The sequence below is a fragment of the Orcinus orca genome, chromosome 2 (assembly GCF_937001465.1).
Source record: "Orcinus orca chromosome 2, mOrcOrc1.1, whole genome shotgun sequence".
Classification (NCBI taxonomy): domain Eukaryota; kingdom Metazoa; phylum Chordata; class Mammalia; order Artiodactyla; family Delphinidae; genus Orcinus; species Orcinus orca.
Genome location: NC_064560.1, coordinates 138570284 through 138594835, shown reverse-complemented (window position 1 = coordinate 138594835; position 24552 = coordinate 138570284). Strand labels below are relative to the sequence as shown.

Below are 24552 nucleotides of genomic sequence, written 5' to 3'. Positions count from 1 at the left end.
AGATAATTGTATTTTTATGCTGTGCACTATGTAATGATAGAAAACAATTTGCTAAGTAAGTACTGTGACATTATCTTTTTAATAGCATATTTATTGAGTGCCCACTCTGCTAAAGTATTCTGTACTAGATGCCGTGCCTATTGCTTCAAGAAGCTTTTCCCAATTACTAAGGATGAATGATCCAGACAGCAAGTGAATTGTGAAAATGTATGAGAGTATGTTTTTGCACATGATTGAGGAGTATATGATAGTTTATTGTTTTGCTACATGAGTGTCTGGAAGGTGAGGAGCAAAGAATGAGGGCTTGGGGCAGTGAGTATCAACTCAGTTTCAATTTCTACATGTATACCACTATCTCGTGAAGTAACTGCCCTAACCTAACTAACTTCTATGCATTCTTCAAGTGCCATTATAGATCAGTTGTCTTTGTTATTTGCATTCAGAGAGGTATATTTAGTGCATTATCTCTACTGTTAATTATTCATTAATTGCTTAGTTTATTTTACTCTCTCTCCACTAGACTTAAAGCTATGTGAGAGAAGAAAATATGTCTGTTTTTCCTCACCGTTGTATCTTTAATAGCTAGTGCAGTGCATTTAGTCAGCTCTCAATATTTGCTGTTTGAAAGAGGTAGATAGGAAGGAGAGAGGGAAGGAGGAGAGAAGGCCTTTTAAGAACTTGTGAACTAGTCCAGCTGTGTAGGATGACTAGCATCTGATCTAGAGCAACAATAGAGGAAATAGGAAGGAAAGTACAAAAAGAGAACATAATACTTTTTTTTTTAATGAAGAGCTTGTTAGAGATACTATAAGGAAATCAGAAATTGAAGACTTTCAGGTTTTGACTCTCAGTAATTATAATTAAGTTATTAGGTGTTTTTAACAGAAATGAGGACGTCAAGGGGGTAAGTTGATTTTGTAAAACAGATGATATACTTATATTACATGAATTCTAGTCTCTAACTCCAAATGAATGATATTTCACTGAGGAAATCTAGAATTGACTCTGGAATCTCTACTGATAATTATGGAAAATGAGAACACTGCCATAGATAGGCAAACATCTGATTTTCATAAAAGGACATGGAACAGGCCACCAACCACAAAAATTACTAACATTCATGAGCTCCATGTCAATGCCTGGCAAAATAGGATTATTAAACAGATGGTTTGTGAGCACTTAGGTAATGAAGTAGTGATCACTAGGAGCTACCATGAGTTCACCATAACAAATCACATCAAAGTAACTTAATTTGTTTTAATAGGATTACTACATCAGGGAAGGCCATAGACAGTATAAAGCATTTAACTAAGTCGTTTGTTGTGGACAAGTTGAAGAAATGCGGTCTTAATAATAGTTCAATAAGTATGTTAGTGACTGGTTCTGTAATTATATCTAGAGAAATTAATTATATAATGAGAGGCAATAGAGGGAGGTGGTTAAAGTATGGTTTCTGAAGCTAGCCTGCTTAGGTTTCAATCTTGGCTCTGCCACTTATTAGTTACGTGACCTTAGGCAAGTTACAAAGGTTCAGTTCCTCACCTGTAAAAATAAGGTCAATAATAATTATTATCGGAGGGGTGGGATAGGGAGGGTGGGAGGGAGGGTGACGCAAGCAGGAAGAGATATGGGAACATATGTATATATATAACTGATTCATTTTGTTGTGAAGCTGAAACTAACATACCATTGTAAAGCAATTATGCTCCAATAAAGATGTTTAAAAAAATTAAAAAAAATAAAATAAAAATAAATAAAAAATAATAATAATTATTATCTTGTAGCATTGTTTTGAAAATTAAATAAATTATCACAAAGCACTCAGAAATAGTAAGTATTTAATAAATGTTGGATATTCATTTAACCAGGAAGGGTATCTGTAATAACTTACTGTAAGGCTGTTACCCAAACCTGTCCCGTTTGACATTTTTATCCAAAATCTAAATAAAGTCACAAGAATTTGAATTTAAGGATAACCCAAATCTGGAAAAGGGAGAGCCAACATACTGAATAGAAGAATCATGCTAAAGGCCTTGATAGGCTTTAAGGTAATCGGAACCTGGTAAGTTAAAGTTTATTAAGAATACATAGAAATCCTCTCTAGTTCTAGTAGTCAGTTGTACCCGCTTAAAAGAACTTCGTAAGAAAAAGTCTTAAGGGTTTGAATTGACTACAGCTTCCATTTGAGCCAGTGTTGTAAAAATGCAGAAAATAATTGAGTGAATAGAACAAAGGAAGTAGTCCCACTGTGGGCTGGTTGTATTATAGAATATATTGATATTATATTCTATTTCAGATACCACAATTTAATAGAAACATCAATAAACTGAGGTAATAATCCAGGATAATGAATAAGCTTGTAAAATATAAAAAGAGGAACACTTTTAACCTAGAAAAGTTGAGTTATATATTAGACGAATCTTCAAATATTTGAAAAGATAATATATGAAATATAGCTTGGGTTTATTTGGTATTAGTCTTATTTTGGAAGAACTAGCTTAGGGAAGGCAGATTTTGGCTTACTGTAAAGTAGGGTCTAATGATTGTAGCTCTTTTAAAATGAATGGGCTAATTTGTGAATCTGTAAGCTTCCTAACCCTAGAAATATTCAAGCAGAGGCAGGATTACTTGTCAGGGATATTGCACTGGGAGTTCCTGTATTGTGTGGGAAATTAGAGCTTTAATGTCTCTCCCAGTGCTAATATTCTGTAATGTACTGAGGACTTCAATTTTATATGTGTTGAATTTCATTTAACTATTTTATCTTCATAAATTGATAATGATAATCTGCAGCTTATGTTATATACCTCGAATTCCAAAACGACTTCAACAGCAGTCAAAGTGAATTTGGAAGAGTACTTTGGCTGCCAGTCATTTTAACAGACCTGTCCCATGTACAGAATTCTTATAGTCTATTTCAGAAGTGATTCGCATCTGGGTACAAGAACATGCAGGTAGGAACTCCTTTGAGAGATTTTAGAGTATGGAAAAACCCTGCTGAGTATACATAAGACACAACCCTTTAAATCTGTAAAATATAAGGAATAGATAAAATAATTTAAAACATCAAATACTATATAAAGTATTTATGTCAAATAAATGTCAAACACTTCTGAAGTTTCTGTTAACTGTTAACCACTCAAAATTCATATTTTCAGTAGTCTTCAAAAATTATAAGATACATGGCAATGATTAGCAATTTCTCAATTTGTTTAATTATTTTATAGCAGGGTTTAAAGACATAAAGATATAAAAACATGCCTCAACATAACAGCATAAAATAATTGCTTTTTTAGCATTTGGATAAAAATGATAAGGGATGTTCTTGAAGCTTTTTCCTTAAAATGATTGAACATGTTTTAAATGACTTTGTTTATATGCATAGTTCTATGCCACAAATATCTGCATTACAACATCCTGGAAAAAATATATTATTCTTTTCTGTTAAACTTCCATAAGAGACTTTTAATACTCTGTGGTAGATATTTGAAGACAAGCTTTCATTATAAAATAAAACTACAGTTGCCCTTTTCTCTCATTTCTTTAGATAAGTGGGCACTAGAAATTATAGATAGGTTTGGCAAGAGTTCAAGGGTTAATGTAGCAGATAAATAAAAGGAATTTTCTGTAAATTGAGACCTGCATTATTTCAGTTGTCTTGTCTTTCCTAACCTAACTCATTTAATTTTAAAAAGTAAATACTTAAATTCTTCCTGACAGTGTGCTCAGCTTTTACTATCGTTTATTACTTCAATTATACTTGATATCACTTAGAACAATCTGCCATTTGGAAATCTCAGTATAGCCTGGAGCTTAGTATTAGATCTGGCTGCTGTTGTAACATGTACAGCATATGACATTAATGTATCAAAATTAGATTGGATCATCCCTCCTGGTTAAATTTATTTCACATTTCTTTTGTATTCAGTTAACATAAACCTATTAGGGAAGCTGACACATGGGGATGGCTGTATAGGAAGGATATTTTTAAAGTATTTTGATTAAAAAATGAAATTATAGAGCCATGGCTTTTCTGAGTTGTGTAATCTTTTTTGGTTTTTAAAAATGTCACAAAGCCCAAGTCTTGCATTTATGTCATTCAGGGGGTGTGTGTGTGTTGTAAGTAATGATAATTAAAACTTAAAATAAACATTGTTTTGATGTTTGAGGTCTGTCATCATGTATTTAGAGCAATAAGCACATTTATGGTTTCCAAAAAGAATTATTTAATCCACTTAGACCTAAAAAAAGTCCTCCTTAAAAGAAAATAAAAATCTTTATATTTCTAAAATAATAGATTCTGGTCTATAGACTTAGCTGGGCACTGTCTTTAGAGTAATAGCTGCCACTATCTTATAATCTGTCAAAGAAGAGAGGGCATTTCTTACTTAGGAATATAAATTTTAAAGTTCAGGGATTTACCTCGTGTTTTCAGATACTTAATGACATTCATAGTGCCTAGGATTTTCTAGATAGATTGGTGTTGGGGACTTTTAAGAACCATTAGAACACTGGTTCTTGGCTTTTTTTGTAAAACATAGTCCTATATGATAGACTTTCTTCTCAGAAAAATACACAAATAAAATTTGCAAAAATTCATAGATCCCTTGAACCCAGATTAAGAACTCCAGGGTTAAAGGGTGACAGAAGAAAACCTTTCATTAATTGGAAGGTTAATTCCTTTGTTTGTTTAAATGACACATTTAATTGTTTTCCTGCCTTGTGGTCATTAAGTCAAAATAAGTCCAATATTTCAAAAACAGAAATTGCCTATATGTTAGCCCCTACTAAGAATATTGACGACACTTATCCTAATTTTCTCTTCCACACTTTTCTGCCTACAATATGTCACGTTATCTGAAAGTAATAGAAAAGCCTATGTGAGATGTGCACCAAAAATGGGCTCAAATGTTTGCAGTGGCAGAATCAATAAATGTACTAAAATAACCAAATTGTATTGATATATTAAAATACATGTTTAAACAATAATCTACATGAAGAAAACTCAATACTGATGGACAATTAAGTTAATTTTTCTAATAACTTAATAGAAATCCAACTTTTGTATACTTTGCTTTTTATAATTTTAATCATCATAATGTTAACTCTCTAAATGCCAAAAACACCTTCGTAAGCACTATAAGTATTTAAATAAAATCTTTAGAGAGTCTAACAAATCTCACAAAGTCTACTTGAAAGAATTTCGTAGGCCAAGTTTCATAGTCAAAGAAAAGCTGGAAATAAATTCGTTAACGCAAATATAACCAATTTTCTCTTACTCAGTAGATATTTATGATTTACTTCTTTTCCTTCTCTTTCTGTTGCCTCCTTTAGACCCTTTCACTGCTCATTAACACTTCCAGAGAGTGGTCAGAAAAAAAGAATAGTCTTAAATCCGTCACTTTTTAAAACACTCTTTTAAACAATTTTTAAAAGGTTTGGTAGTGGAAAATTGGTGCAGTTGCTGGTTAAGAAGAGCGTTTGGTCTGTATGCGAATCTTTTTTATCTAATTTCTCTGTTTGCCATTGACTATATAGACAGTTGAAAATTATCTGGTCTTCTGCAGTGTCTCCTAATGTCTTTTGAGTGCTTGTGTTTTGCATGTTATGAAAAATTATCAAATGAAGTTTAAAAAGTATTTTTAAAATTTCTTTACCCTTTAATCTTCTTATAGTATGTTGTCAGTAGCTGTATGACTGTATTCACAGGGCTTTTCTCGAGCACTATGAACTATTTTCTTGGTTTTCCAGTTGAGACATTTAGGAAATGATGAAGTACACATCGTTTGGTCAGAGCATACTAGAGACTACAGGAGAGGAATTATTCCTACCGAATTTGGTGATGTCCTTATTGTAATATACCCAATGAAAAATCACATGTTCAGTATCCAGATAATGAAAAAACCAGAGGTAAGAACTCCTTATCTTACATTTTGCTAATATATTTTGAGTTCTGTATGGCTTTGTGAGTTTCTTTCCCTCTTTCAGAAGAATTAGACTAGGCATCAAAACGTGGAAATGGAGGGGGAGATGAGACACAGACTCTGGTAGCTATGTGAATTGTCTAAGTCTACTTCAGAAGGCGCTAAAATAGGAAAAATAGAAAGAAACTATTCGAATGGAAGATGGTTAGGTAGTGCCAGAGTGGAAGTTCCCAGAAGCTAAGAATGTTTGTTACATTTTTAATGGGTTTTTCTCTTTTAAAAAATCAAAGAAGAATATACAGCAGAGATAATATGTGGCCACATATTGTCTAAAGCCTAAAATATTTACTGTATTATCCACAGCTCATGTCTTTGCCTTCAGCTGCCATTTGTACCAGCCATATTCAAACAGAATACTTTTGAAACTGTCAGTCATCTGATAAAAATGACAGATTTTTTTCTAATAAACCATATAATAAAATAAAAAATAGTGTTTTAGATTCTGTAGTAAAATAATAATAAAAGTGTTTTAGGTTTGGTAGTAAAGCTGGCATCACATGAAAATAATAAAAAACTAACTTGCTGCCTGTAAGAATGTGTGTCCTTCCTGTGTTTACTCAATGGGAGAAAAGTAAATTATTTCCAAGTGTTGGATTTTTGTATACAATTGCGGCTACAAAAATTTGAAAATTGGCAGGTAGTGTAAATTATTCAGTCAGTTATATGAAGCATATAATTCTTTTGAATGGAAACCCTGTAGACCACTGGCATTTTTTGTTTGTTTATTGTCCTAGTATGAGTGACCCATCATGGAAAAGAACTGAATTTGAATAGCATTTCTACTGAAGGAAGAACTAAACAGGAAGCAGAAAGACTTTTGTATACAAACTGTTTCTTCTCTACAACCTTTCTCCAGTTTGAGTATAAAATTATGTTCTCATTTCTCAATCAGGTTCCCTTCTTTGGTCCACTTTTTGATGGTGCTATTGTGAATGGAAAGGTCCTACCCATTATGGTTCGAGCAACTGCTATAAATGCAAGCCGTGCTCTGAAATCGCTGATTCCATTATATCAAAACTTGTATCCTTTTTAACAGTATGGTTTCTACTCTATGTCTACTTTCCAAGGTAACTACTTCTTATGTGTTGTTAAGACCTTTGAGTTTTTGTTTATTGATATATAGAGGTTGGAGTTCCTCCCCAGTGTTTAAGCAGTTATGATATTTGAATGATGTATTTTCTTTTATACGCTTTTAATCGGTACTTGTCTTTTGGTTAATTAATTAGAGCCCCATTATGTACTAGGCGTTCTGCTAATCTGGATGTGCAGAGATAACCGTAACAGTCATTTCAAAGTACTCAATCTAGTTGAAGAAATATATTGTTTTCAGTATCTGTGCTGTAATAGAGTTATGCACAGGATGTTCTGGAATTATTATAACAATACTTCAGATACCTCTCAGTCAGCTGTAAGGAGTGGTGGTATCAGGAAACACTTCTGAGAAATGTAAGGATTGAACCAATCTTGAAGGATGAATGAATTACAGGTAGATGAGATTAAGATCATTCCAAGCAGAGGGACGACATAAACAGAGACATGGAAGTATGAGAGGACATGGCTTCTGGAGCCAGATTACCTGGACTCAAATGCTGGTCACCACTTCATTAGCTATACATCCTTGGGCAAGTTATTTAACCTCTCTGAGCCCCAATTTCCTTATCCATAAAACGAGAATGATAATAATATCTAGCCTGTAGTGTTATGAGAACTGAATGAGTCAATATGTGTAAACTTCTTAGAACACTGCCTGGGGTGAAATATGCACACAGTTTTAAAATTTAAATTGTTTTCTGATATTCCTTTCTAAAATGGATTTGTGTTTCCATATACTTTTTCTACATTATTCAAAACACTTCAGTTATTTTTCTTTTACATAATAAACTGTAGATGTTAAGCTTTACAGGGAAGGCTTTTAAAAATATCCTGTGTCCTATTCCACATGAAATGGATTTATCATAAGTCTACCACATACGTTTTCTTCTTTTAATGAAAATTGACTTAATCTGATTTCTATGTAATTTCTCACGTATTCTGATACTGTGGAATGGAATTATAGGTGGATCATGGCATGTTACATTGCTTAAGCTTAATGTCATTTATATAGCATTTCTTATTTGTAGCGGTTACATCTTCACTTTGAGTTGAAAACTCAGATTTGACGTGGTCATTGTCATGAAATGTAAGGATTCAGTTTATTATATCCTGAATATCTCTAGAAAGGTAGCTAATCTTATAAGGAATATACAGATTATTATCTGTAAACTAATTTTGTCCGCATTGTCAACTCTACTGAGATTGACTTCTTTCTGACCTATGCCTCTTTACAGTTCCCCTGATCTTGATGTTTATCCTGAGGTTAGTGTTCTCCATCATTTCATTTAAGACACAGTTGAAAGAATGCCTTAAATCTTTTGGGAAAGTGATGAGAGCGAGATTAGATGGTAATACAAAACTCTTATTTGCCTCTTGTGTCAATAGGAACTCAATTTATTGAACTCACACAAACTATTTCAGGCCTGATATACAAACAACATGTAAAATGCACATCTTACCAAGTAGTTCAAGTATACCAATTAAAAGTGAGGATATAGCTTAATTTCTTTTACCTGCACCTAAATTCATACTCTTAAGGACTAGTTCAGATTTGCACGTTACACTAGAGGTATAATAGCTGGATTTGCAGTTAGAAACATTGATTTTTTTTTTTAACATCTTTATTGGAGTATAATTGCTTTACAATGGTGTGTTAGTTTCTGCTTTATAACAAAGTGGATCAGTTATACATATACATATGTTCCCATATCTCTTCCCTCTTGCGTCTCCCTCCCTCCCACCCATCCCACCCCTCTAGGTGGTCACAAAGCATCGAGCTGATCTCCCTGTGCTATGCGGCTGCTTCCCACTAGCTATCTATTTTACGTTTGGTAGTGTATATAAGTCCATGCCACCCGAGGTCCACCTTGTGATCCTAGTCAAGTCCCAGAATCTCTAAACCTAACTTTCTTCATCTGTAAAAAAGATGCTAATACCCATCTCGGAATTGTTGTGAAGAATAAATGAGATAATGAATTTGGATGCACCTAGTAAATGAAATAAGGTACATTATTTTGTGCAGTGATTAATTCTGTTATGTGTAAAGATTACAGTCAATATGAAACAGCTCTACCCAACAGCAAGGAATTGCCTAATTGGGTTTTTATGTTTGGTTGGTTGGTTGGTTGGTTGGTTAATTGATTGGATTGGATTTTTAGGCCTGTTTCATGAAGCTCTTAATAGTTAATCTTGCTGAGATGTTAATAAATAGCACATTGGAGAAAATTCTAAGATGAAGAGAGATAATTTCAGATGAAAACAGTAAACATGAACACTTTATTTACACAGCAGATGTGAGCAACTTCTATCAGGAAAACCACTTCTGGAACTATCAGAGTAAAAATATTAAATCAGACAGATCAAACAAATTTTTCTTGACTTAGAAGCTTGAATTTAGAAGCTATATAGAAGTTATTTTCCCATGCTATTTAAATATATAATAGAGATACTCAGCCTTTGCTAATCTGAAGAACATGTAGTCATCTTTCACAAAGATTCACAAAGGTGTATATTAATTCTAAACATTGGAGGAAATAACTTCATATAAGTACTGATAGATTACTTGATTTTATATTTTTTAAAGATAGAGTTTATTCATTTTTTTTAATTTTTTGTTTATTTTTGGTCTTCATTGCTGCACATTGTCGCAGTGAGCAGGGGCTACTCTTCCTTGCAGTGCGCAGGCTTCTCATTGTGGTGGCCTCTCCTGTTGCAGAGCATGGGCTCTAGGCACACGGGCTTCAGTGGTTGTGGCTCGTGGGCTCTAGAGCACAGGCTTAGTAGTTGGGGCGCACAGGCTTAGTTGCTCCGCAGCATGTGGGATCCCAGACCAGGGATTGAACCCGTGTGCCCTGCATTGGCAGGTGGATTCTTAACCACTGTGTCACCAGGGAAGCCCAATTACTTGATTTTTAAATGAAAGTTTATACAATAAATTACAACTAGATGTTTTTGAGATATTGAAATATAAATGTCTTTTCATTTTAAGTAACAATACATATTTCAGAAATATAAAATTTTAAATGTATATTTTTGACAAATTCAGATTTTGACAAATTTCCTTAAGCTCCCATTAAGGAAAAAAAATCATGCGCTCTAAAACAGATCAATAAAACAAAAGAAATTACAACAAAAACTGAGATAGAAGTAGGCTTTGAAAACCATCAGAGTTACTATTTTAATCATAAGAGAAATGAAGGAGTAAAAGAATATGTAATAAACTCAATTATATTTGGATAATTGTACTGCTGTGTCAGTTATTTTATGCCCAGTAAAAGTACCCACTAAGATTCCACAGCATAAATTGTGCTATTTATGATCATTAAGTACAGCTTAAATTTTATCCTAGGAACATCTTCTGTATCTGTGAATCTAATGTTGTTCACTAAATGAGGACAATATTGATTGTCATAGGCTGCCCAAATCGATCATGCTGGCAGCCAGAATTACAGTAATCTGTCAGTATTGATGACTGTCTTTCAAGCTTTGAAACCTCTCCTTTACTTCACTTGTTATTTCTTGCATTACTTGTACTTGAAAAGCATTTTCTTGCAACCTCTGACTTTGTCAGCTAGGTTTTTTGGGGTTTTTTTTTTTGTTGTTTCTTTTTTTGTCTCGAGCTCAATTTATTGGTTTGATCATGCAGTTAGAACTGAAATGCATCACTGGGGAGAAGGAGTAGGCACATCCTCCGTAACCATTGGACCTGAGGGGTATTTCAGGTTGATCTTAGTCATCATTTATTAATTACCTGTTGGAAGAGAGTGTATGTGTGTGTTGGTGGGGTTTGGGGGTTTTTTTGTTGTTTGTTTTTGGCTTTTTTGTATTAGGAATAATTCCAAAGCATTAATTTCATGATCTTAGCTATCATGACTTTTCCTTAAATAAAAATTTTAAAGTAATTATTTGTTTTGATCCTAGGGACATTTTGACTATGTATAAATGTTAAATATGTTGCTATCAAATATGTACTGTTTCTCTTCTGGTTTGGAAGTTCTGAAAGCTCTGAATCTGATAGTGCCGTGGAATGGGTTCCTCATTTTACAGTTAAAAAACCCTTTTTTTAAAACCTTTACATTAAGGCTTCTCTTTTTAATATGAGATTTATTATACATAGAAATTTTCAGAAGTTACAGTATATAGTCATGTTGTATTCAGGTTCTCAGAGAAACAATCAGTAGGATATGTGTATATACATAAGTACATAAAGAGACTGATTTTAAGGAATTGGCTGACACGGTTGTGGGTACTGGCAAGTCTGAAATCTGTGCGAGTTGGGGTAGAGTTGATGCAGTCTGAGTCAGAAGGCATCTGGAGATAGAATTTCTGCCTTCCTTGGGGACCTCAGTCTTTTCTCCTAAGGTCTTCAACTGACTGGATGAGACCCACCCACGTTATGGAGAGTAATCTGATATACTTTTCTCCTGATTTAAATGGTATTCACATCTGAAAAATACCTTCACAGCAACATCTAGGCTGGTGTTTGACCAAAAACTGGGTACCATGGCCTAGCCAAGTTGACATAAAATTAACCACATCCCATGTCCTAATTTTCTTAAGTTTTTCTTCTTAACCTTTCTAACTGCAAAATATAATTTGAAAAAAGAGTATAAATCCTAAATATACTATATGGTGAATAATTACAGTTTAACCACCACCAGGTCAAAAGATGCAACTGTACTGTTTTTCTTCTATCAAAAATATTTATTGATCACTTAAATGGTAATTGTAAAGATTTTGAGAGAAATGCAAAGACAAATCAGATGGTAATCTCTTCAATAATCTTATAATTTAATAGGGGAGATAATTATATGTACACTAAAAATTATAACACAAGGTAAAATATGTCACAGTAGGGTTGTAGATAAGATGCTGTGGGAGTTCCAAGGAAAAAGTCATTACTTTGGAGTAAGAAAATTAGGGAAGAATGTATAGAAAATCTGGGCCTCAAAGGGTGAGATTTGAGTGGATGGAATGCAGCATGTCTGTTATAATCTTGTAATTTATATTTTGAGGCTTTATGTGTGTGTGTGTGTGTGTGTGTGTGTGTGTATATATATATATATATATAAAATACATATATAATATTGTGAAATATACGTTTTGGGGGATGTTATAAAATAAAATAGTACCTTTAAAAAACACTTTCCTCCTAGATTTAATATTCTTTCCTCCCAAACCAATATTATTTGATTTCTTCTAATCTGTTCAGATTTGACTTTTTCGTAAATGCCAGAATTGGGTTTCTGTTTAACTTTATCAGACAAATTACCAGAAGTCAATGATCATTCTTCAATTAGTCACAGTTTGTTATCCCTGCAGTTCTACTACTCAAATGTAAAGAACCTGTTGCAAAAGTATGAGAGCCAAAACGAAATGAAATGTAATTGATTGGCTCCACTAATGCAGTTTGCCATTCATTACGATAGAACATTATAAAACCTCTTAGGGAGGCCCATCAATATTGCTGCCATTTCATGTTAGAAGAAAGTGAGTTTATTGAGAAACTGCATAACTTTATGTATCTACCGTCTTTTGTAGATCATTTCCTGAGAAGATAATATTGGTAAGTATAGACTGTCCTTAATTATAGTCCTTAATTATAAATTAATTATATTTAAAAATGTGGAGGCTGACTGTTGGGTAATCAGCCTGGGCTTCAGAGTCCAGAACCACTTATTAAGTGTGTCACTGTCTTTATGTCTAATTTTATTTAATCTGTAAAAGGAGTACCAAACTCAGGAGTGTTGTAAGGATTAAATGAGATTATCCACATGAAGCACTAAGCAGCCTGTCTGTCGTGTAGCAAGAGCTCAGAAAATGTATTTTTACATACTGTTATACTTTTACATGTTGTTGACAAATGAAGTTTTTTTATCCTATTCTGATAGTACATTGGCTTCACAGCGATAATAGCAAAGGAAAAGAAAACAGTACCACCATTTTACCTGTTTTCTCAAATCCAGTGTGACAGTATGGTCCATATATGCCAATCTATGGACAGTTGGGTTATATCATAGTGTACCAGAAAGAAAATAGGAGAACTCTATCAGGTGATTGTCAGACTGTTCCCTAAAAACAGCAAAACTTGGAAGTTTCTCTGCTTCCATCTTTATTAACTTCTGACCTTTGCTAGAAAAGGATTTTTTTTTTTCTATCAAACGCTATGTTGTTGATATTAGTGATGAAGGTGCACTGGTATGCTTACATTATTATTAACTACACCTACTGCATAATGTGTAAGTTTTATTCTAGTCTTTATTTAAATAGAAAAACAGCAGTAGATTCAGATGCTATTTGGGGATTTCAGAGAGCAAAGAATGAAGGATGTAAAGCTGAAATTACTCTAACCTCGTTTAACATAGGAATTGCAGTGCTTTTAATCCATTATTTTCCTTTTACTAAATATATGGGATTTTGCTATTGAATTTTTAATAACTCAATAATGGAATTAAAATTAAACTATGGATCACAAATCTCCCCATTTTCTTCTAACTGCTTTTCCTCTCAAACGCTAGAATATAGCCTATTTAAATTTTAACTTTTGCTTGCCAAACCACTGTTACCGTCCATCTGTTCATGCCAATTGCAAAGAAGGTTCGGTTTTTAGTGAAGCCTTGCATTTCACATAAGGTATGCGAAATGAAATTTCACAAGGGACATGATGGATCCTGATTCTTAGTGATAAACCTTTGGGGCCATCAGGGTTGGCATATGGTCCAGTATGATATGAAGGCTTGGGTTCCCTGGCTTCACTTCTTTGGCGTGAAGCTGATAAAACCTGGCTCTTGAGTATTATTTCACTGGACACCAATCATGGGCAGCAGGAACTGCCCATTTAACTCTCTGTGGGAAGGAAGCCCAGAGAGCATTCACAATGGTACCATTGTCGAATTGCAAACTGCTCTGAACAGCTTGACGGCACTAGGGAGGAGGGGAAGGGGTTGCTTTACTAATTGCTGTTCAGAAAAGAGAAGAAGCAAAAATAGCTGTTGTAGAATTGATGTTTCTACATTTACGTATTCTTTTGATAAGCGTGTTGACTTTTATTTAGCACATACCTACTATCAAAAAGAAAGCAAATAAATATATTTAAGCAACCACCTGTAGTAATTCCTTGTTAACATGCCATTATCTATTTTCAGCCCACCAGATTATAGCAGAGCAAAAGTCGGTTTGCTTCATTATATTTTTACCTTTAAATGAAATGAAAGTAATGTTTTGTTATCTTGATAGAAATTTAAAATAAGGGAAAGTGGATTAAAACCAGCACATTTAATATATCAGATAAGGTTAGAGGCAGATTTGGCTTACGCTGTGCTTTTTAGAATTCCCAAATATCGTCTGAATACATACAAGCAATATTAATATAAAAATGTAAATTAATTTTATGCATAACAATCGTAAGTGCTAAAATAATCCACTAAGCAAATCTTAAGGTTACATACTGGATTTATCATTTAAATGAGTAGGTAATGCCTATTTCAGTCACTCATAATTGTCTTTCTCTCCTTGAATTCTATTTTGGGTATCTTTTTTAAATGTGAGTGTTGTTTCTTTGTTATGTGAGGCATTGTATGCTGTGATATTTGTATAAACACTACTCTGGCCCTTTCCATTTTCTTCTGGTCAGTCTAATCAAGCAGTTGGAGGTTCTGATGCAAAGAAACAATGATCTACAACTTAAAAAAAATTAAAGCTTTTTCAGCCCCCAGAATCCTGACCCCACAGTATATTTCCATAGATGATTCCTTTTTTCAGCAGAACTTAAGTTGACTAAATTATACTGCAGTATTGTAAGTTATGCAACATGTCCTTTCAAAGGATCAGGGAGAAATATATTAAGAAAAAATTTTTAATCTATAGATTTTAAAAAATGGGGTGTTCTTGCTAAACTGAGGGAAAATCAAATGCATGCTTTATAAAATTAGTAACAGTCTGTAAGATTTACTAGTATTGCATCTCTTCATGTCCCCTTAAATTATTTTAGTAAATGGGCACCAGTGCAATATTTCAAAAACAGTAATTCATTGAATGCCCATTCTTCCTTTTACTGCAGAATAGATTGTAGTTAAGTCAAGATTAATGGGTAGATTTTAATGTTAAAGTCCAGTCGCTGAGCCTATTATTCCCTGGGGGCATATAGTGCATTAGTTTAAGCCAATATACTGTTTATCATAGATGCTATGACACTGTCTTAAATGACAGTTTGCTGTACTTTGTAACTACTTACCATGATAATAAATCACTTTTTTTGTACTCCTGATAATTATAGCATTTAAACAGAATCTTAATTAAGTTAGTGCACATTTAGGTAGAGATAACACTTAAGTAATTGTACACTGTAAAATTTCACTTAGTTATTTTTTTCCTTTTTGCAGTCTTCTCATAGAACCCAAGTTTAGTATTTAGTCCAAACGCAGACATTCATTTCCTCAACTTAATGTACTGAAATTTTTGTTCCTAAGAGGAACAACACAGTGATTGTTCCTAGTCTCCCCCCAATATTTTTTAAACTCTTACTGTAATACTAGTAATTTTGAAGCAGGTCTCTGTTGACTATGAAAGTCTCATTATTACTTAATGGTAGTATTTTCAAGCAGATCTTACCAAGAAGGAGAGCACAAAATTTTAATTTCATTAAATTTGAAATCCAGGTAACTTAGTTTTTCTTTTAGATGTTTTGTTTCATACAACTTTCATGAAAGTGTAATAGATACACATATTTGATAATCATGTTAGTCCTTTTTAGAAACTGCCAGTGATTATTAGATTATTAAATCAGGAAGGATTTTCAGAACCTTTAGGTAGGTTTAAATTTTTAATCCTATTTATTTAAGGTTAATCTTTTTAAATGTATTTACATGAAGTTTGTTAGAATTGGGCTTATCAACGTTTTACTTAATGTTTTCATTTAGTAATTGACTGATTTATGAGCAATTATATATGGTCCAAATTTTATACAGCTCCAGCTTTCAATAATAGGACTATCCTCACAGTGCCTTAGCACCTGTTATGGATTTTGAGTCATCTGGCAGCCCATGGGACTTAGATAAAGAAGTACCAGGTGTCCTGCCTGTCTCCTAATTGAGACGCAGTGAAAACAATATAGACTTGGCAGCATGCTTAAAAGGATGGATTAAAGCCCAGCTTTGTCTACTCTGACAAATCACAGCTTTTCCTTCATGGTGTAGATAGTATCAACTACTAAAGAATTTCATTAATATAAAGCATCATAAAAATCATACACAATAATTGGTCATAACCTGTTGCAGATTTTCAGAATTTCTAATAACATAGTACAAATAATTCCAAGATTCATGCTCTTTATTTAGGGGAATTTTATTTTTACTGCATATGAACTAGACTGCATGTTTCTTAAAGAAATTAGCTACTGTAGGAAAGAAATGGAGTATTAATTAATTTACTAGATCTTCTTTATAAAGTAAGCAATATAGTTTACTTTTATTTTATAAATGAGCAGTGCCTATTAGTCCATGGGATACTTAATTGCCCTGTATATTTCAGGGAAGTATGCCACTTTACTCCTGATAATAATAATTATTAGATCCTGCAGATGTAATTGCAGAATATATCTACCCATATTCTATATCTCAATGAAATTCTTATTTTTCATTAAGTTTTCAAGACCCTGTATAATGATACTGACTCAATGTTTGAAGATACTTCAAGGGCTTTTAGAACTAAAAAGTCAACTGTGGTTTATTTTCTCAGTTTTATTTTAGATCATGTCATGGATTTTTATTACTATACTACATATGATATTCTAGTATATAAACAAAGATTTTTGAAAAATTGCCAATCTTAGAACTTAAGCTAGTAGTCATTGTGATGGCCATCCTTGAGCTGACTAAAATGCCTTTTATACTTTTTTTTCCCATCTAAAATCCAGATCATTGAGATTGTCTGTAGAAAGAGCACTGGACTATTAAATTATTAAATTTAATATTTAATTTTTATTTAATATTTAATAATGTATTAAATGACCAAGGTTCTAGTCCGAACTCTACTGGTCAGCAGCTTTGTTTTTCTGAGCGAATCTTTATATTCTCCTTCGAGGCAAGGCTTATTGCTGAATAAACATTTTGCTGATTTTGCTAAGTTTCCTGACATTAACGTTTGTAGATCATTGTTGTATCCTTCCTCTAGTTCTAACTAAAATTATCACAACCAATAGGGCAAAATGTTTATTTCAATGCTAAATTGTAATGAGTTGTAATTACTTTCAACATTTATAGAATTTCTTCTGTAGGCAATTATTATAATTTTTTAAGAAATTAATATCAATTTTCTTTTAATGTTACACCTTACATATGTATACATTGTGCTTTACTCACTTTTTCTTCTTCCAGAGAAGGTCAGCAAGATTAAGGGTAGAGGTGGAACCAGACTCTCTCTGTAAGTTCAATCCTAGGAGAGTCCCAACTGTATTTGCCCCAAAGGGCTTTGTCTCTGGGGAGCCAAAGTGAGATTAGAGGAAGGGGGCTGTCTGCATAACAGGCTGCTAATCAACTACCAAACCAACTTTATTCATTCATTCTATAATTTATAAACAGTCATTGAGTGCTGCTAGGCCCTGTGCTAGGTGCTAGAGATATAAAGATAAAAAGGCATGGCCTCCACCCTCAGACATTAGTCTCCCACTAGTTTATTAGGAGAACAAGCGTGAGGAATGAGGCACAGTTGATGCTTAACAACTGGCTCTGGAGAGCAGGAGGAGGCCTCGATTTGTGGCATTTTTTGAGTTCTATGATGTGAAAACTCCCACCATAGCCAATTTCAAACTACCAACCATCTTACAGACTTTGTAAATATTGTAAGTAGTACTTGCAAGAAATTTTTAATAGGTAAAACTCATTCTCTTCCTGCAATTACTGTTCTTGGAATTTTGTATACAGAGAAGGGAGATGAAATTCCTGACTGCTAAAATGACAAAGAAACCACATTAATATGAGTGTGGGCAAGTGCTTACTAAATTAGGAATTTCAGAATGGGCCCTAAATCCCTGAGGCTATGCTGTTGAGCACAGATATAGACACTTCATGCTTTGCCTTTACTTAAAAAGGAGCCGGTAGTTTCTTCTTGTTTAGGAAAGAAAATATTAAACCTGAATTTAAGAGGAAATTAGTTAAGCAATGATATGCCTTTGTTGTCTGTCTGTAATTTTCGTAACTCCTTTTTGTGAAAAATTATACTTTATATTCTTGCTATGTACAACATACATATATATAAACATACATACATATACACATGTACATATACTTACACACACACAAATTTCTATTTCTTTGAGACTAGTCACAAATTACATTGGACCTAAGTATTTATACAACCTCCTGGGCGTGCCATGGAATTAATGATCACAAAACTGAAAGTTATGCCTTTTCTGACAGCAGAAGCAGTAAAATTACATTGTATTATTAAGAATTATTGTGGCGAATGAAGGGTTGTTGCTTCTTTAAAAACCAAATCTACCTTTTATCTGTTCTCCCTATATATTAGTAAAGTTGCAAAAAGTGTTTCTAATTAACTGTCTGCAGTCTCTTTTCTTCATATTGTGTTTTTTCTCATGAGAAATTAGAGTTTTCTCTTACCAGAATAAGTCAAAAGTTCCTCTTGTACATAACATAAACAAGAAATATTATCAGAGTTCTTGCACATGTACACAGGTATATTTCTTAAACTGATGATACTGAAAATTGTCCTAGTGGAGACAGCACCTGCTATTTACAAAGACTTGAGTCAAAGGTCAAAATAACTATTTTCATCACAGATGTAGAGGAACTTTTGGGTTACTTTGTATTTATATCCTTTATCTTCAGCAGCCCTATGACATAAATAGGAGCAGGTGGGGGGATCTCCATTTAACATTCAGAGAAACTGTGGCACAGAGAATTCATGCATCTCTTTCCAGGAGTGGGCTGAAACTGAACCCTAGTTTCATAACAGCTGGGCTTGACACAGTGACAGGGGGCCATTATTATTTCATATGATAAGTTTAAAATCAAAAGTAGTTAATTGAATACTGATATTAACTTCATATTAATGAAATACAGATTGGGTTTAAACTATTTATTTATACTATAAAAATCATTCAGTTCCCTTTTCTTATTTTCAGAATGGTAATATTCCTTCCCCCCATTTCTATTTTTGCAGAAAGTAGAAGGAAGGAGGATTAGTGGATAATTATATTGCTGTGATTGCAGCACCTGTGTGTTATTTCTTTTGATTGGCTAGTTCTGTATTAAAGATTCCTACCAGCTAAAAGTCTCCTTCATCAAATGGCTTTTTCTTAGCTAGTTTCGGCTTGGGTTGTTTTAGATTTGCAACAAAAACCGTCTTAATTCAACTTAGACTTGTACTTTAAATTTTGTTCTGAATTTGTAAGTTTACCATCATCTTTTTATCATTTCACCCATTTCAATTTAATTTCAATGCCAGTGGCAACACACAGTCACAGTAGGAATATAGCTTGAGCTTATCCTGTTGTTATTAGCCATCAAGTTTGCGTATGCCACTCAATTTATAGGTACTAATAACTCTTCCCTAGAGAGCTGCCTTTTAAGGAATAAGTGTCTAACATATTATAAGGAGATATAGGAATTAACTATTTTGGACTATGGTTACCATTGCAGACGCTAACATCACTGTTTGGAACTTTATCATCATCTCAATCACAAAAAATACCTTGTTTGTGGACTGAGGACTATTGTTTAAGTACTTAGAGTTCATTATATCTCCTTAATATAGGTTTTCCAAAGTAAAAGGGGAAAAGATGTAAGTACTGTAGATTGGGTTGCTTTCATATTGTTTATTTATTTATTTGACTACATCACACTTGGAAAATTAGAATATTTAGCTTTTAGAAGGTGAGTTACTGTAGTCTATAATAATTTACTAAGCTAACAGTATTTTCTGAAAATAATCCCCCAGAAGGAAACTTCAGACAGTGGGCTAATTTGTAATAACCGTTGCAGTTTTCATTTAAATTCAACAATTAATGATTGTTTTCCTTCACTCTGCCACCTATACTTGAACTTTAAAAAATTGTTTTAGAAAGCATCATTTTCTCTAATTACAATTTTTTGCAGTTTTATTAAATACATCATGTGTTTTTATACAAAATGAATACATTATGTCTAGATAATTTTAGTTTCTATAGCTTTATATATTAGGGTTTCTTCAGAGTTTTATGAATCTCCTTTTGTATAGTGAAATAGAATTACACTTCAGAATGTATCTTTAAGAACCTAGGAGCAGGACAGGAATAAAGATGCAGACGTAGAGAATGGACTTGAGGACACAGGGAGGGGGAAGGGTAAGCTGGGACGACATGAGAGAGTGGCATTGACATATATACACTACCAAATGTAAAACGGATAGCTAGTGGGAAGCAGCGCATAGCACAGGAAGATCAGCTTGGTGCTTTGTGACCACCTAGAGGGGTGGGAGAGGGAGGGTGGGAGGGAGACAAAAGAGGGAGGGGATATGGGGATACATGTATATGTATAGCTGATTCACTTTGTTATACAGCAGAAACTAACACAACAATGTAAAGCAATTATACTCCAATAAAGATGTTAAAAAAATAAAAAATAAATGTATCTTCTCTAGATATTCATTTCTTGCTCTAATAATCTCCTTGCTTTAGAAATATTAAATTTGCTTTCTCTCTGCCTAATTTTTGTGTAAACTCTAAATATAATAAGGTAAAGTAAAATATTTCATTTATAGGCCCTCTGAAAGTAGAGCATTTTTAAAAGTAGGTAGGTGTCTCCACCCTACTTTTCATGAAGCATTTTACCCATTCAAGTAGACTTTTAAAAACAGCTTGTTTTGATAGCAGACTGTTCTCCTGTGGGCCTTCAGCCTTTGCTTCCTGGCAGCACCTTTGGTGCGAAAAGAGAGTGATCAATTGGGAGACTATCAGTGCCAGCATGCATAGAGTGATAAGTTAACACACCACTGGGAATTTCTAGGGCCCACCAAGATACTTCACTTCTAATGTGCTAACAAGCTCATTTTTCTACCTCTTGCCTCTTCAGTTATTTTTTTTCTCAGAAGAGCTTAGAAGTTGAGTGCATCAGGCATAATGAAAAGCTCTGTAGGAGGGAGAAGCAATAACCCCATTTTTCCCTTTTCAGCCAAATAGAAAATTAGTTTCTGGTAATACACAAAGGCCAGTATTTTTTGTACAAGGGGCACTGCTGTGAATCAAAGGACTCTATTAACTGCAGAAAATTCGGCAGCTGTGAATCTCCCCCAGTGAAAAAAGTACTTTCCAACAAGTTGTGAGATATGTGGTATTATTTAGATTGAACCATCAGTTTCATCCCCTTTCATTTATAACCATATACCCTCTTTTAAAAGTGTGCTATATTACTTTTCTGTGTTAACACTCAAAAACGTCTATATGATCCTTCCATAAAATCCTTTCAATATAGCATCTTGTCCTGTTGCTACCCATTTCAGGAGTAAAATTCTTTTGAAGTTCAACCCCAGAATTGAAAATAATGGATTGCCAGGAATTGGAATTAAGATTATTTCAATATTTGATACATAAAATAAATTGTAGTATAAGAAGAGGTTACTCAAGTCATTTAGGTGGCAAAAGACATCACAGTCTAAGTCAAGTGCATAATGAATATAGACTTACCTTTAACTCTTCTTTTTTTTTTTCTTTTCTCAATCAATAATCTTTTGTAAATGTAACTGGCTATGGTATCTCCCACTGAATTAACATTTTAAATTATCTTCCTCTCAAAATTTTTTCTTGGTCTTGATTGTAGACTCGGTCTACAGTCTCTGGAACTAAAGGATTACAGCAATTGAATTGCAATTTTAAAAAGAGAGAGAATAATGAATTTTGAGGGTAAAATATTAAAATGGGTTTTGGGGAAAATTCAATGAATAAAGAAGAACCGATAAGCAAATTTTTATTATCCTTTACACTTAGTTAAATGTCTTAGGTAAAGCCTATCAACATAGCACACTGAGTACAGCTGGAAAACTTTTAAAAGTTGTAGAAGAAAGGTTAACTGATTTCTCAGTTCAGGAACTATACGACATGAAGTCAGCATGTGAGTTTTTCCTGATAATTGTATGTTGCTGCCTGCTGCTCTACATTTTGACAGCCATTTCCATAGTTGCTTTCGTGAACAACAGAAAAATTCTCTCTCTTTCTCGCCCTCTCTGTGCTAACAGCACAATCAGGCCTGCTGAAACAGGAAGCCTGGAGTGGGTTGTTCAAAAGCAACAACACTTCAAGGTACTGGTTGCTTGTCAATAATATCAGAGAAGAAAATGTGGTGAAAGGGAAGTACAGTATTTTTCTGTCAGTGTCAGTGCCCTGTAGATGCTTTGTTAGACGGTATGTAGGAGTCCTGTGGACTCTCTGCAAATATTCCTGCTTGTTTCAGTGTTATAATTGACTAGGTATTTTTTCCTGACATACAGATTCAGCTGTGTATTTATCTTAACTGCATGGAGTTAAGTTCGAGGATTACAGCAACAGTAGTCTTCCATTCAAAATGAGAACAATTGTTGGGAAAATGCAGGGATTTTAGAAAAAGATGATATGCAGGAATTTTTCACAATAAATTATTACAAATGAAAAACAGAATTTCAGACATAGTATTTTAAGCATTATAGTATTTATCGCGTGGCTTTTCAGAGTACACCTGCAGATCGAAGCTGATTAACAAGATAAGAGGAGCCCTAGGCTGACCTGATAGCAGTTGAATCCTTTCCCAAGTAAACTGTTGCCTTTCTTTCTTCCAGCAGTTTACTATTAATTATTTTCTAATAAATGTCTTCCTGTTAAGCTGCCAGGTATAGTGGTATCCTGAAGAGTAAACTTATGTTAAAAGCTACATTTTTTTCTCTTTAAAAAGCTGTACTTTTAATGATATGCAAGAATAGTTAATAATTATATTTATTAAGAAGCAATGGCTTAGCAGTGATAGTAGTCCTTTTTGATGCGATCGGTTCTTTCCCAATGTATGCTGCATTTAAGTTCATCCTTAACTGAAGGAAATCAGCTATGAGGAGAGAGCGCGATATCTGCAAACGATTGTCCAGCACCATTTAGAACCAACGACATTTGAAGATTTTGCAGCACAGGTTTTTTCTCCAGCTCCCTACCATCATTTACCATCTGATGCCGGTAAGATTAAAAGCAAGTATTAGTTACTGTTCATTATTGGAACTTGAAATGCAATACCCTTTTGTTCTAAAAAACTCTTAAAATAATGGAAAACTTGCTTGAATAAACTTCCAGTCATTGAAATATAAATATTCTTCATCATTATTTTCATATTTGGCCTTTAAATTTGATTTATACTTTCTTTTACCTAAATACAGTTCCTTTAAAAGTCAACAGTCTTCATAAAAGCACATACACTACATTTTATGTGAGCTAATGGGCAGTAACTATTGTGTTTCACGGAATCGTTACCGAAGTATCTGCAAAAGAAATACAAGTTGAGCAGGCACTCTCAACTTCAGAGGATCAAATTTTATGGCCAAGAATATTACCTTATCATTTCTAATTTTACAAATAAAGTTAACATAATTGGTCTAGATTTAGAAGTACTTAGAGTAAATTATTTTGTAATATTTAAAGATTATAAGAGGGTACTGCATTTTTACAATTAACTGATTTTGAAGAAATCAGTAAGAAAAAAAATGACTCATGGCCTTCCTATTCTGTAATTCTTTGCACTCCTTATGATTGTTTCATTTATTTTATTTTCCCTCTTTAGATCATTAAATATCAGTTCTGTTTATCTGAAGGTAAGACAAAGTGTCAAACAAAACACCCTTTGTTCTTCCCCCATTTCCTTTTTTAAAAATTAGCAAGCACTAAGCTTGTAACTCAGTTAAGTAAACTTAACACTGCCCTGGTTCATACTAAACATTTCAGAAATTGTCACTAAATTTCTTCCAGAATTATACTTACTAACTTAGGTCTGCATGAAACACTAACACTGGTTCTGGGATAAAAATAACTAATAATAGAACCCTTGGTTGAAGTTAGTTACACCTTGTTGTATTGACCTTTTTGTTTCTCAGCATGAAAATGTAGTACTACTGAACTGAAATGGTGTGTCTTTGTATTTTGTAATGTGTTGCATTGTTATTGGGTATCTTAACTCATCAAATAGTTATTCTGTTGTGTGCCTCACACCATACTAGGCACCTGAAATACAAAGATGACTGTTTTAATGATGTTCAAGGGAAGCAGGAAAAGAGAATACAATATACCTGAAGTTCATCTTAATAAGCCTTCAGATTCTCTTCATATTATATAAGTTTTCTTTATATTAAGTAGTTTAAGAGGCACAGTACTGGCCTTTACTGGCCTAATTTGCTTGCAAAAAAAATTACTGTAATTCTCAATTAAAGTCGATGAAATTAAAGCTTCCATTCCTGTCACCAATTAATTGGCCATTAT

At 33.5% G+C, this 24552-nt stretch overlaps 1 protein-coding gene across 7 annotated transcripts in view; it reads left to right on the top strand.

Annotated features, from left to right (window-relative positions):
* RALGAPA1 (Ral GTPase activating protein catalytic subunit alpha 1) overlaps positions 1-24552 on the top strand; it is a 222333-nt gene that overhangs the window by 188224 nt on the left and 9557 nt on the right. For 5 of the 7 annotated variants that reach the window (XM_033428377.2, XM_049705925.1, XM_012533079.3 and 2 more), the window contains 3 exons: positions 5752-5910; positions 6877-7004; positions 23138-23262. In XM_033428377.2, the coding sequence (XP_033284268.1) occupies positions 5752-5910; positions 6877-7004; positions 23138-23262 (412 nt within the window). Of the gene's footprint in view, positions 1-1868; positions 2071-5751; positions 5911-6876; positions 7005-23137; positions 23263-23860; positions 23892-24552 lie in introns of those variants that run through there. The other 2 variants (XM_033428379.2, XM_033428385.2) reach the window with 2 other exon arrangements.